Here is a 12,459-nt window from a genome sequence, read left to right as displayed (position 1 = left end):
GAGATGCGAGACCACTAGGATACGGGGGCTCGGGTCCGAGGATGGGCCGTCAACAATAGAGTCATGCAGGCGAGGGGTGGGGGAGTGTGGGACTTGGCGAAACACTCATGCGACCAGTTCCCTGTACACTTTTATAATGTGAAATGGGCTAACGATGAATGGACCTTATCGTATCTGGAAGTCCTGATGCTGTATGACTGTTTAATTTGGATGGGGTGGGTCTCGGACGAGTTGTTGGATGTTAATTGTTTTAATTGTGTTGATTATTCCTATGAGTTTATTGCTCAAATTGTTATGAGAATATGTTGTACACATTACAAAATCAATAAACAAATAGTTTAAAAAAACAAAAAAAAAAAAAAAACGTTTATTACCTCCAAGAAGCCTTTCTGCTCTGGTGCTATGTGATTCAAAGGAACATGTGTGTCATTGGTCTCTTGACAAACCACCATTGCATGCCTTTGACTGAAGGTCCCACGACCAACATCCTGTCCACTTATACGAACATTAAACCCTTGATGGGAAAAAGGCACAAAAAATTTCAGTGATTCAACCAACAGTGCACGTTTTAATTCATAGTCCATCATATAAGATTTTACTGTCACTTAAATAAGTTGATAACAAGGTACTTACCTTTGGTAACCTGTAGTAGGAACGGTGTCTAACCACTGATTCCTTACCTTAAAATTAGCCCCAGGTGTTAGACAGGATCCGGAAATGTTTTTGTAAGCAGTATCCATGCCCGCTGGTAGGTTGCGTTGTTTGGCTCCGTGAGGCATTGTCCACACCCTTAGTGACGTGCACGATGCCTATATAGGCACCACCTCAAGAATACTGACCACTGGTGGGGACAACTAGGGCCCTTAAAGGGGAAAAAACCTGTCCCTAGAAATACGTTCGTAGAGCGGGGAGAATGGGTGGGTCGGAAAGCAATCTGCCGCTACGTCTAGATGGGAGTATCTACCAGATAAAGCATTACCAAAGGTACGTAACTTGTTAATCTGATAAGAGACTTCTAGCTACAGATGCCTTACCTTAGAATACATACCCAAACAATATCACCTAGGAGATGGAAACAATTTCACTCTAAGAATTCCACAGGACGGAACAGGCAAAATGCCCAACCCTATGTTCCTGACTGTCCAGGCAGTAGTGCTTGGTAAACGTGTGCAGAGATGCCTAGACTGCTGCCTGGTACATGCTAAAGCAGTGGTTGCTGGCTTGGCTCAGGTGGAATGAGCATGCAAACCCTCAGGGGGTTGCTTCTTAGCCAGTGCATAGCAGTTTTTTTTCTTCATAACAAATTTTATTGAAATTTTCAAGTGAGATATAGCCTGTGTGGCCACCAAACATATGCAGGAGATTTTTAATCAAATTCTACTTATCAACAATTACAAGAAAGTAACTTGCACAGTTTGTTTTTATACTAGCCACCCACAATCGCTCCAACACTGAAATGTTCTACAATAATTACAAGCACTGTTCCTGGATTGCAACTGCCGCGTTGTGTGTCCATAAATCTGTACCTCAGCATCCAGCAGAGAAGCAGGGGTGCGGACAGGAGCCAGAAGTATGCTCCTATAGTCGGTCCAGCTCTGCCGGATTTTGGAGTGTATTTGGGGGTAGCCTCTGGCTTGAAACACTGCACCCTCTAGGCCCATACAATTATCCATCCCCTTCTTGCAGACCGGAACCTGATTTCCACATTTTGACAGCATCTCTTTTGGCTATTGTGAGTCCCAAAAACAGTAACTGACGTTTATACCAGTTCCGGCAAATACCCTCTGTGCTATAAAGAAGGAAACCTTAGTGTCTAGTGGGATGTCCCATGAAAGGACCTCTCCAAGGCATGACGTCACATCCCTCCAGAAATGTGTCAGCGCAGTACAGCTCCACACTGTGTGGAAGGAGGTACCCTCCTCTGCCCCGCAGCCCGGGCACATCAAAGAATCAATCAAACCCATGCACCAGAGGCAACGTCATGTAAAATATGCTCTATGTAAATATTTATAATGGTATCAATCTAGGGAGTGCAGGAATCGCTGCTGTGTGGGGAGCCCCCAGCACCTCTATCCAATCATCGTCATCCAGGGTATCTATATCCTACACCCAAGCTATTCCTAGAGCGTGAAGGGTGGTGGGGCTGTGTATGATAAGGGATTGGTATACTTTAGTGATCTTGTGGGCACCCAAGTATCCCAACAGGAGTTTCCCCTCCAATGGGATAAAGTCTGGTATTTCCTGCAGATTCCGGATATATGGGGATAGGACGTGACAGAACTGAAGGTATTGATGAAATTGGCTACGGTGCATCTGAAATTCACACTGGAGCTCTTATAACAATTTCAGAAAAGTACCCTGCAGGACGCCACCCAGTGTGGATATTCCTATGTTATCCCATCTCTGCACGCCCTCTAAGAGGGCCCCTGGTGTAGGGTGATGCCCTGCCATAGGGGAATCCACTGTGTTAGCTTTCCCTACCACCCCATCTGCCAAAGGGACGGTCTCCATGTGTCTATGACAACCTGAGCTGCCGGAGGTAGAGACCCTATCTTTCTTCTGCTACAGAGGTAGTCTAGTGGGGAGGTGAATCCCACAGCCAGCACACAGACGCATATGCTGGATCTAACTGAGGGCTATCCCACCAGTCATTAATAACCTGTAGGTGGCGTTTTAGGAACCCACATCTGTAGTAGCGATGCCTCCACAATATGTGGACTGGAAGCATGTTCTGAGAGCCACTAGTGTCACCCCACCCATCCCCAAGACTCAACTGAAAACCGCATTAAGCTGTCTGAACCATGACCTGGGAACTGCATAGGGGTAATTCTGAGCTGGTACAAAAGTCGAGGCAGGGAGACCATTTTACAAATCGCTGCACTGCCTAGTAAGGAATGCGTAGCAGATTTAAATGCACAGCATGTCCCATCAGGAAATGGTCCAATTTTGCAAGGTCTTTCCTTCTTTGCTCACTTTTGTGTGATCAATGTAGAATAACAACACTCTTTCTGGGTCCAGACGGTGAACTCGCTTCTCTTCCTTGGAAGGATGTGTTGGAGCATGAAAACCAGGCAGGATGATGGCTTGGCAACTTTCAGCAGGAAGGAAGCTCTAGTGCAAAGAACCAGCTTGTTTGGGTGGTTTTCAAGCACGGAGGCTTGAATGACAAAGCATGAAACTCACTGACCTTCTGGCCAGATGTTATTGCCACCAGGAAGGCTGTTGTGATGGAACATTAGAAAACAATTGTGCAGTGGCTCAAAGGGAGCACTCATTAGAAAAGTTAACACCACATTAAGGTCCCTCTGAGGCATGATGAAGGCGGAAACATGTTGCACACCTTTTAAGAACCTATTTACAACATGCGATTTGAAGAGAGACGGCTGAGCTGGAAATCTCAGAAATGCTGAGATGGGAGAAAGATAGCCCTTTAGGGCGCCCAGAGCAGAACCCTGCTGGGTAAGAGAAGGGAAAAGAGAAGGATCTGAGAGAGGGGAGCAGAAAGAGGGTCAATCTGTATACCTGCACACCATGCCACAAACTTGCAACAGCTATAAACTGTCACTGCCCAATCTCCACACATGGAGGTGGAGTGTTCAGATGAAGAACCTTCCCCTTCTACTGTGACAGATTATCCTCCCGAAAGGGCAGCTTGATCTGAGAACTGACAGCCATGCTAAACAGCTCAGGATAACAAACTCTCTGAGCACAGTCCAAAGCGGTGATGTTGTCAGTGAACAAATGCACTGGCCTTCGCTGTGATGGAGGGTGAAAAGTTGTTCAAGGACAGCCACAGCTCCATTAGATTGTTGTAGAGTTAGGATTCCTCCATAGAACAGAAGCCTCTGATCTCCATCTCTTCCAGACGGCCGTCCCATTCCAAGAGTGGCACACTGTCACCACTGTTAGATCTGGCTGGGGAAGAGAAAGGGGCTTAGAGTCCATCTCACCAAAATCCAGGATAGTACATTTGTATCATAGCCTAAATATCCTGGACTGACAGTTCGGGAGGATAGCCCCGAATCTACACTGTGTCCAGAACAGCTCTGATGAAAAAGGAACATCTGAGAGGGAGTCAGGTGTGACTTTGGCACATTGATTGTGAACCCAGTGTAGGAAGATGGCGCTGTATGTACTATATCAAAATGAGATTAAGTGTGCACAGAGACCAGGGGTTCCCCAGAGGCTTAACAGAGTCCAAAGTAGATAATACTAATGCTTTCTTTTATGGTAGTGTGGTTGAGCAGTTAGGCTTATCAGAGAGTAGTGCAAAGCATTTGTTGTACACACACAGCAATAGAAGAAGCACACAAAAATGACTTAACTCCAGACCAATGGTTTTCTATAGCAAAATATATTTCTTAATAATTTATTTCTAGAACCAAAAGATTCAAGTTCCAGGTAAGTACTTCAAAATATTTGTATTTCACACATATATCAGTAGCACTTGGTTTGAAATCAATAAGTTCCAGTCTCTGGGTCTTAGGAAGTCCACAGGTTGGGGTTCAAGTTAACCCCTGACACCCACCACCAGCAACACGGGACGGCTAGGTGCAGAGGTCAAAGTGGAGGCAAAACTAACATGAGCTCCTACGGAGACTGGGGGCTCCCGGAATCAGGCCTTCCAGCAAGTAAGTATCCGTGACTTCGGAGGGCAGACCTGGGGGTTTAGAGGGGCACTGGGGAGAGAGAGAGGTACACATAGGCACCAATCACACACCCTCAGAGGCAATGGGATGACAGGTTGCAAACAAGACGTTGTGTTTCCAATGATTCTCTATGAGGGGACCCCGGGGGGTCACTCAGATGCTGCAGGCGTAGTCGACTCGGGTAAACCACAATGAGGAGGGCCGCCTGCTGAATGTAGCTGCACCGGAGGTCGGGTTCTCCAAGGCCTGGGAGCTGCGGGTGCAGTGGTCTTTTAAGGTCTGATATCTTAGTCCAGAGCATTCGCGGTGAGGGTGGTCCTCGGGATTACATCTGCAGGCGTTGTAGTGGAGGGGTGGAGAGTTTGAGATCTTTCAGCACTCCATCCATCATCTTGTTGTGTTTCCATTAGTGAGCCTCGGACATCCTCCTAAAAAGCCGGTTTTGCTCAGCCAGGCGTGACTCCATAAGGCCATTGTTTAACCCCTTCGCTGCCAGGCCTTTTCCCCTCCTCAGGAGCCAAGCCTTTTTTTGGCTATTTGGGGCAGTTCGCGCTTAGGCCCTCATATCATTTTGTCCACATAAGCTACCCACACCAAATTTGCGTCCTTTTTTTCCAACCATCAATTAGAGGTATCCAGACTATGTGGGTTCCCCTGAAGGAGACCAAGAAATTAGCCAAAATACAGTGAAAATTTCATTTTTTTTTTAAATGGGAAAAGAGGGCTGCAGAAGAAGGCTTAAGGTTTTTTCCCTGAACATGGCATCAACAAAGGGTTTGCGGTGCTAAAAATCACCATCTTCCCAGCTTTCAGGAACAGGCAGACTTGAATCAGAAAATCTAATTTTTTCAACCCAATTTTGGCATTTTACTGGGACATACCCATTTTTACTATGTTTTGTGCTTTCAGCCTCCTTCCACATAGTGACAGAAATGGGTGTGAAACCAATGCTGGATCCCAGTAAGCTGAACATTTCTGAAAAGTAGACAAAATTCTGAATTCAGCAAGGGGTAATTTGTGTAGATCATACAAGTGTTTCCTACAGAAAATAACAGCTGAAATAAAACAAATATTGAAACTGAGGTGAAAAAAACAGGCATTTTTCTCCACGTTTTACTCTGTAACTTGTTCCTGCGATGTCAGAATTTGAAAGCAATATACCGTTACGTCTGCTGGACTCTTCTGGTTGTGGGGATATATAGGCCTTGTAGGTTTATCAAGAACCCTAGCTACCCAGAGCCAATAAATGAGCTGCACCTTGCAATGAGTTTTCATTCTATACCGCGTATACCGCAATTCAATTGCTGAAATATAAAAAGTGAAAAATATGGATCAAAAAAACATTTGTATTTCCAAAATGGGCACAAGATAAGGTGATGAGAAGCAGTGGTTATTTGCACATCTCTGAATTCCGGGGTGCCCATACTAGCATGTGAATTACAGGGCATTTCTCAAATAAACGTCTTTTTTACACGCTGTCTTACATTTGGAAGGATAAAATGTAGAATAAGACAAGGGGCAATAACACTTGTTTTGCTATTCTGTTTTCCCCCAAGTCTCCTCATAAAAATGGTACCTCACTTGCGTGGGTAGGCCTAATGCTCACGACAGGAAACGCAACATGGACACATCACATTTTTACATTGAAATCTGACATGTTTTTTTGCAAAGTGCCTAGCTGTGGATTTTGGCCTCCAGCTCAACCGGCACCTAGGGAAACCTTGCAAACCTGCGCATTTTTTAAAACTAGACACCTAGGCGAATCCAAGATGGGGTGACTTGTGGGGCTCTGACCAGGTTCTGTTACCCAGAATCCTATGCAAACCTCACAATCTGGCCAAAAAAACACTTTTTCCTCTCATTTCGGTGACAGAAGGTTCTGGAATCTGAGAGGAGCCACAAGTGTCCTTCCACCCAGTGTTCCCCCACGTCTCCTGATAAAAATGGTACTTCACTTGTGTGGGTAGACCTAGCGCCCGCAACAGGAAATGTCCCAAAACACAACGTGGACACATCACATTTTCCCAAAGAAAACAGAGCTGTTTTTTGCAAAGTGCCTAGCTGTGGATTTTGGCCTCTAGCTCAGCCGGCACCTAGGGAAAACTAGCAAACCTGCACATTTCTGAAAACTAGACACCTAGGGGAATCCAAGATGGGGTGACTTGTGGGCCCTGGCCAGGTTCTGTTACCCAGAATCCTTTGCAAACATCAAAATTTGGCCCAAAAAAAAAAAATACACTTTTTCCTCTCATTTCGGTGACAGAAAGTTCTGGAATCTAAGAGCAGCCACAAATTTCCTTCCACCCAGCGTTCCCCCAAGTCTCCCGATAAAAATGGTACCTCACTTGTGTGCTTAGGCCTAGTGCTCATGAAAGGAAATGCCCCAAAACACTATCTGGACACATCAAAATTATAAATTTCAAAAAGTGGGGGGGACCACTCCTGCGTTTTTGGTCCAGAGATCAGCAGCCATCTGGGGAAACCTACCAAACCCAGACATTTCTGAACACTAGACACCCGAGGGAGTCCACGGAGGTATGACTTGAGTGGATCCCCCAATGATTTCTTACCCAGAATCCTCAGCAAACCTCAAATGTAGCTTTAAAAAAAATCACTTTTTCCCCACATTTCTGTGTGGGATCACCACACCGGGACAAATTTCCTACCAGCCAACGTTCCCCTCAGTCTCCCAGTAAAAACTATACCTCACTTGTGTAGGTGAGCCAAATGCCTGTGACAGGGAAGAGCCAAAAACATGTTGAAATTAAGGGGGAACCAAAGCGGGTCCGGAACTTTAGACTGACAAGTGCAGCAGAATTTTTATCAGTATAGATAGACTCCTGGATTCTCAATCCAGTGGGTTGAAATGGAATGCACCAGGATTTACACAGGAAGTAGAAGCTTGGACGACCAAGCTCTCCAGTGTGGGGCGTAGCGTGAGGAACTGGGGATCCCCTGGGGCAGGGTGGTGGAGGCTACACTGTGCTCGAGTAACAGCCCGCAATATGAACATCAAAGAATGATTTCTGAAAATAGCGCATTATTGGTACTTTACGTCAGCACAGGTTGTCGGACATCGCAGGGGCGCCACAGATCGGTGTTGGCGACAATGTGGGTAGCTGGATATGCTAACACATATTTTGTGGCACTGCACCCAAAGAGCCCCCTTTTGGGACAACATTCTGTATCACCATTGATGATCACTGATAAATGACACTACCATATCACGCTTTCCTAGTTACACATTATTAGGACTCCTGAATCCACAGACATACCGTCTTAAAGCCCCGAAAGATAGAGCCATTACGCTGGTGATCGGAGCAGCTAAACAGCTTCTTTTAGCCCAATGGGGTTCCGAGGTAATTCCCACTCACACTAACTGGCTACAAAAGTTATACGATATACTAGGGAATGGAGCAGTTGACGGCAGCGGCTACAGGATCCCTGCCCACTTTTCATAAAACATTGGGTCTCTGTATTTCCTATCTCTCTGACGAATTTATGGAGCTGACATTTCCGCGCTACCTGTGCATTCTGCATTTGACTAGTTCAGACAAATGCCCGACTGAGACAACAGACACTGCATAGGGGCAATAGGATGGCCCACACAAGGGAGTTGACAAGCAGGCTCTATGTAAATATTTAAAATGCATAGGTGCGGGGGGTATTCGTTTTGTTTCCCCTGTTTCTTTATTTTCCTTTGTAAACTGTTTTCACTATCGATCAGCCAGTGGTTGTAGGTGAAGCAGTTGTATACATTTAGAAAATTTCAATAAAGAGATTTAATCCATAAAGACATTTGGTGATCCTTCTCAGAAAGCTGAAAAAAAATGACTGCCTCTCTCACCATGTACTGTTTGGTGTAAATGCAATACATTTTTAACCATTCTCAAACGGGAAGTGTTAGTTTTCCCTCTCCTTCCAGCCTATGCCAAAGACTAGATTTCCTTTTTGTTTTTCATTTTTTTCATTATTTTCCTTCAAGTCTTCTTAAGAACTGATTAGCATAATTGGCTGCAGAATGAAAAATAATACACAAAACAGAAAATGTGAACTGACGTAGTCAAATAATCCCAAACTCTACCTGAGAACAAAAAAAGACACCTTAAAATGTGATTTATTTCAGTGCAGACGTTCTAGCATCAAGGTTATTAGGTCTTTGGTGAAACACAACAGAAAATTGGATTTAAATAAACATCCATCTCGTTAGCCACTTGAATCGGACAACTTTGAGCATAGCCCTAGTTTCACTCAGAAGGCAACCAATATTTGCCTGCCAATTCCATAAACTGGTAGCCTACTACTTGCAGCATAAAGGGGGTTCTCATATCATTGTAATGAGCTACCATAAAAACTGAAAACATAAAAAGATCAGGTTTTTCTGCAGCACCAATTTTAGCACCTGTGAGAAAACTGATAGTGGTATTAGCACAACCTAATTTGCACATGTGGTTTTAGCAACAGCACAAGTAAGAAGAAGCGTACAAAGCACCATGGAACAGGAAGAATTAGCACTAAAAATATTACCACCCAAAATTGGGAACGTTATAAGTGCCATACAGAAGTCATGAGCTCAAACAATTATGTGTCAAGACGACTCTGACTTGTAGCACAAGGTACTGATAGACAGTTCGTCACACTGGGCCTTCCATGGCATGGAGGAAGGTTGCTTGTCTCTACAAATTAATTGGTATTACTTGGGATCTATTGAGCCAGGGAGCTGGTTTCTTTTTTCGACTGAAGTGTTTTTGTGCACTGGAGCAAAATGACCTCCTGGCCTTGGAAGACCGAAAAGCCTTTGTTGTCTGGAAGAGGAGAGATGGTCTACGAAATTCTGTTTAAGCAGTACTTGATAATTTAGACAGGAGCATGACCATTTTGTCCTGCTGGCAGAACTCATCCATCACGGGATAAAACGTTTTTCTATTTCAAGAGAATCGTATTAGCTTTCTCCCAGGGCTCTGCCTCAAGGCACAAGTACTTAAAACATGAATATTCAGCACATAGAAATACAAGTTCATGGTCCTGATAACAGTCAATAAGGTCTGGCAAATTATTAGTTTGTGTGCAGCTACTTTGTTCAGCCTGAACTCCGGGGCTAGTCTGGATGAAATGATGGTGCTGCGAATCATTTCTGTCAGGAAGAGAATTGTGTACTCATCATATTCGTCCCCAATGTGTCTCTAGACACTTCTTATGCCTTGCCATATCCCTTGCCCTTCAAGAGTGTGACCATCACTACAACAGACTGAGGAGGAAGATTCCAAGAAACAAAAACTGGACTGTACATGGAACCAGCTACATGATGATTAGTGGATTTCAGACTCAGATAGCAGCTTTCTCCAAATGATCAAGCCACCCTAACAGTGGGGGCTCATTTGGCACGGCAGGCTTCAGTGAAGGAGTTTCTAATAATTATAATACAGGAGCATACCTGATCTTATTCTCTGCTGAGAACACTGTGACCTCAATACACAGCGCTTCCAAAGCCTTGGTCATGACTGCAGGTTAGCACCTGGAAGAAGGCAGATCATCGTGGCCTTCAGTAACAGTCTTTGTGTTAATGTAATGATTCCAAAAGAATGATGGAGAAGGCCTGGGATGCCTGGGGACTAATCGACATGAATATTGAGTACATGTGGAGACAAAGCTGGAGGAACGAGGAGCAGGCCAGGAGGTACCATCTGAGTAAAGGAGAAAGATGCCTGGAGCACATCCTCAGGCACAGCAGCTGCAGCATAGATAGAAGATGCAGTGGCCCTGGAGATAAGCAATCAGTGCAAACAAACCTCTCAACTTCAGCAGTCAGAGTACTGAAGTAGGACTCTAAGGTGAAGTATGAGGATAGCATTTTGAGCTAAAACTTACACTGAGGTTCAAGGTGATGTAGGGTTTGACAACTCCTGGTTCGGCATCTCCTGAATGTTGCTGACAAAGCCAATAAGGATGACAGCAATTTATTGATTTCCCTTTAACCCAATAAACTTGCTGAAGCGCCAACATGTGCATTTACCAGCACACAGTGGTGGATGCCATATATATTTAGAGTGGTGGGGTGGCATTATCATAATATATATGGAAAATGTCACTTACCTAGTGTACATCTGTTCGTGGCATGAGTCGCTGCAGATTCACATGCTGTGCACATCCCGCCATCTGGTGTTGGGCTCGGAGTGTTACAAGTTGTTTTTCTTCGAAGAAGTCTTTTCGAGTCACTAGAACGAGGGACTCCTCCCACTTCGACTCCATTGCGCATGGGCGTCGACTCCATCTTAGATTGTTTTCCCCGCAGAGGGTGAGGTAGGAGTTGTGTATGCTAGTAATAGTGCCCATGCAATGGAGTGAATACGTATGTACATAATGAAGTTTAAAGTAATATATTTACAAATTTACAAATGTTCAAGATCAACTTCTAAACGGCTACAGGCTCCCGGGGAGGCGGGTGGGCGCATGTGAATCTGCAGCGACTCATGCCACGAACAGATGTACACTGGGTAAGTGACATTTTCCGTTCAATGGCATGTGTAGCTGCAGATACACATGCTGTGCATAGACTAGTAAGCAGTTATCTCCCCAAAAGCGGTGGTTTAGCCTGTAGGAGTTGAAGTTGTTTGAAACAATGTTCGTAGTACAGCTTGACCTACTGTGGCTTGTTGTGAAGTTAACACATCTACACAGTAATGTTTGGTAAATGTATGAGGCGTAGACCATGTTGCTGCCTTACATATTTCGTTCATTGGAATATTTCCTAGAAAGGCCATGGTAGCACCTTTCTTTCTGGTTGAGTGCGCCTTTGGTGTAATAGGCAGCTCTCTCTTTGCTTTAAGATAGCAGGTTTGAATACACTTAACTATCCATCTAGCAATGCCTTGTTTTGAAATTGGATTTCCTGTATGAGGTTTTTGAAAGGCAATAAATAGTTGTTTTGTTTTTCGAATTAGTTTTGTTCTGTCAATGTAGTACATTAGTGCTCTTTTGATGTCTAATGTATGTAGTGCTCTTTCAGCTACAGAATCTGGCTGTGGGAAGAACACTGGTAATTCTACTGTTTGATTCAAGTGGAACGTTGAGATAATTTTTGGTAAAAATTTTGGATTTGTCCGTAGAACTACTTTATTCTTGTGTATTTGAATAAATGGTTCTTGTATGGTAAATGCTTGAATTTCACTCACCCTTCTTAGAGATGTGATGGCAATTAAAAAAGCAACTTTCCACGTTAAGTATTGCATTTCACAAGAGTGCATGGGCTCAAAAGGCGGACCCATGAGTTGTGTTAAGACAATGTTGATGTTCCATGAAGGAACTGGTGGTGTTCTTGGTGGTATAATTCTCTTTAGGCCTTCCATAAACGCTTTTATGACTGGTATCCTAAATAATGAAGTTGAGTGCGTAATTTGCAGGTAAGCTGAAATTGCAGTAAGATGTATCTTTATGGAAGAGAAAGCTAGTTTTGACTTTTGCAAATGTAGTAAGTATCCTACTATATCTTTTGCAGATGCGTGTAAGGGTTGAATTTGATTATTATGGCAGTAATAAACAAATCTTTTCCACTTATTTGCATAGCAGTGTCTAGTGGTAGGCTTCCTAGCTTGTCTTATGACCTCCATACATTCTTGTGTGAGGTCTAAGTGTCCGAATTCTAGGATTTCAGGAGCCAAATTGCTAGATTCAGCGATGCTGGATTTGGATGTCTGATCTGTTGTTTGTGTTGTGTTAACAGATCTGGTCTGTTTGGAAGTTTGACATGAGGTGCTACTGAAAGGTCTAGTAGTGTTGTGTACCAAGGTTGTCTTGCCCATGTTGGTGCTAT

At 44.1% G+C, this 12,459-nt stretch overlaps 1 protein-coding gene across 1 annotated transcript in view; it reads right to left on the bottom strand.

Annotated features, from left to right (window-relative positions):
- The window catches only part of DHTKD1 (dehydrogenase E1 and transketolase domain containing 1), an 871,206-nt gene that overhangs the window by 369,664 nt on the left and 489,083 nt on the right, over positions 1-12,459 (bottom strand). Inside the window, exon 10 of the mRNA XM_069228664.1 lies at positions 375-514. Within this exon, the coding sequence (XP_069084765.1) occupies positions 375-514 (140 nt within the window). The remainder of the gene's footprint in view (positions 1-374; positions 515-12,459) is intronic.

This window comes from Pleurodeles waltl, chromosome 4_1, assembly GCF_031143425.1.
Source record: "Pleurodeles waltl isolate 20211129_DDA chromosome 4_1, aPleWal1.hap1.20221129, whole genome shotgun sequence".
NCBI classification, from domain to species: Eukaryota; Metazoa; Chordata; class Amphibia; order Caudata; family Salamandridae; genus Pleurodeles; species Pleurodeles waltl.
Note: the sequence above shows the minus strand (reverse complement) of the source record. Positions and strands in the feature narration are given on the sequence as shown.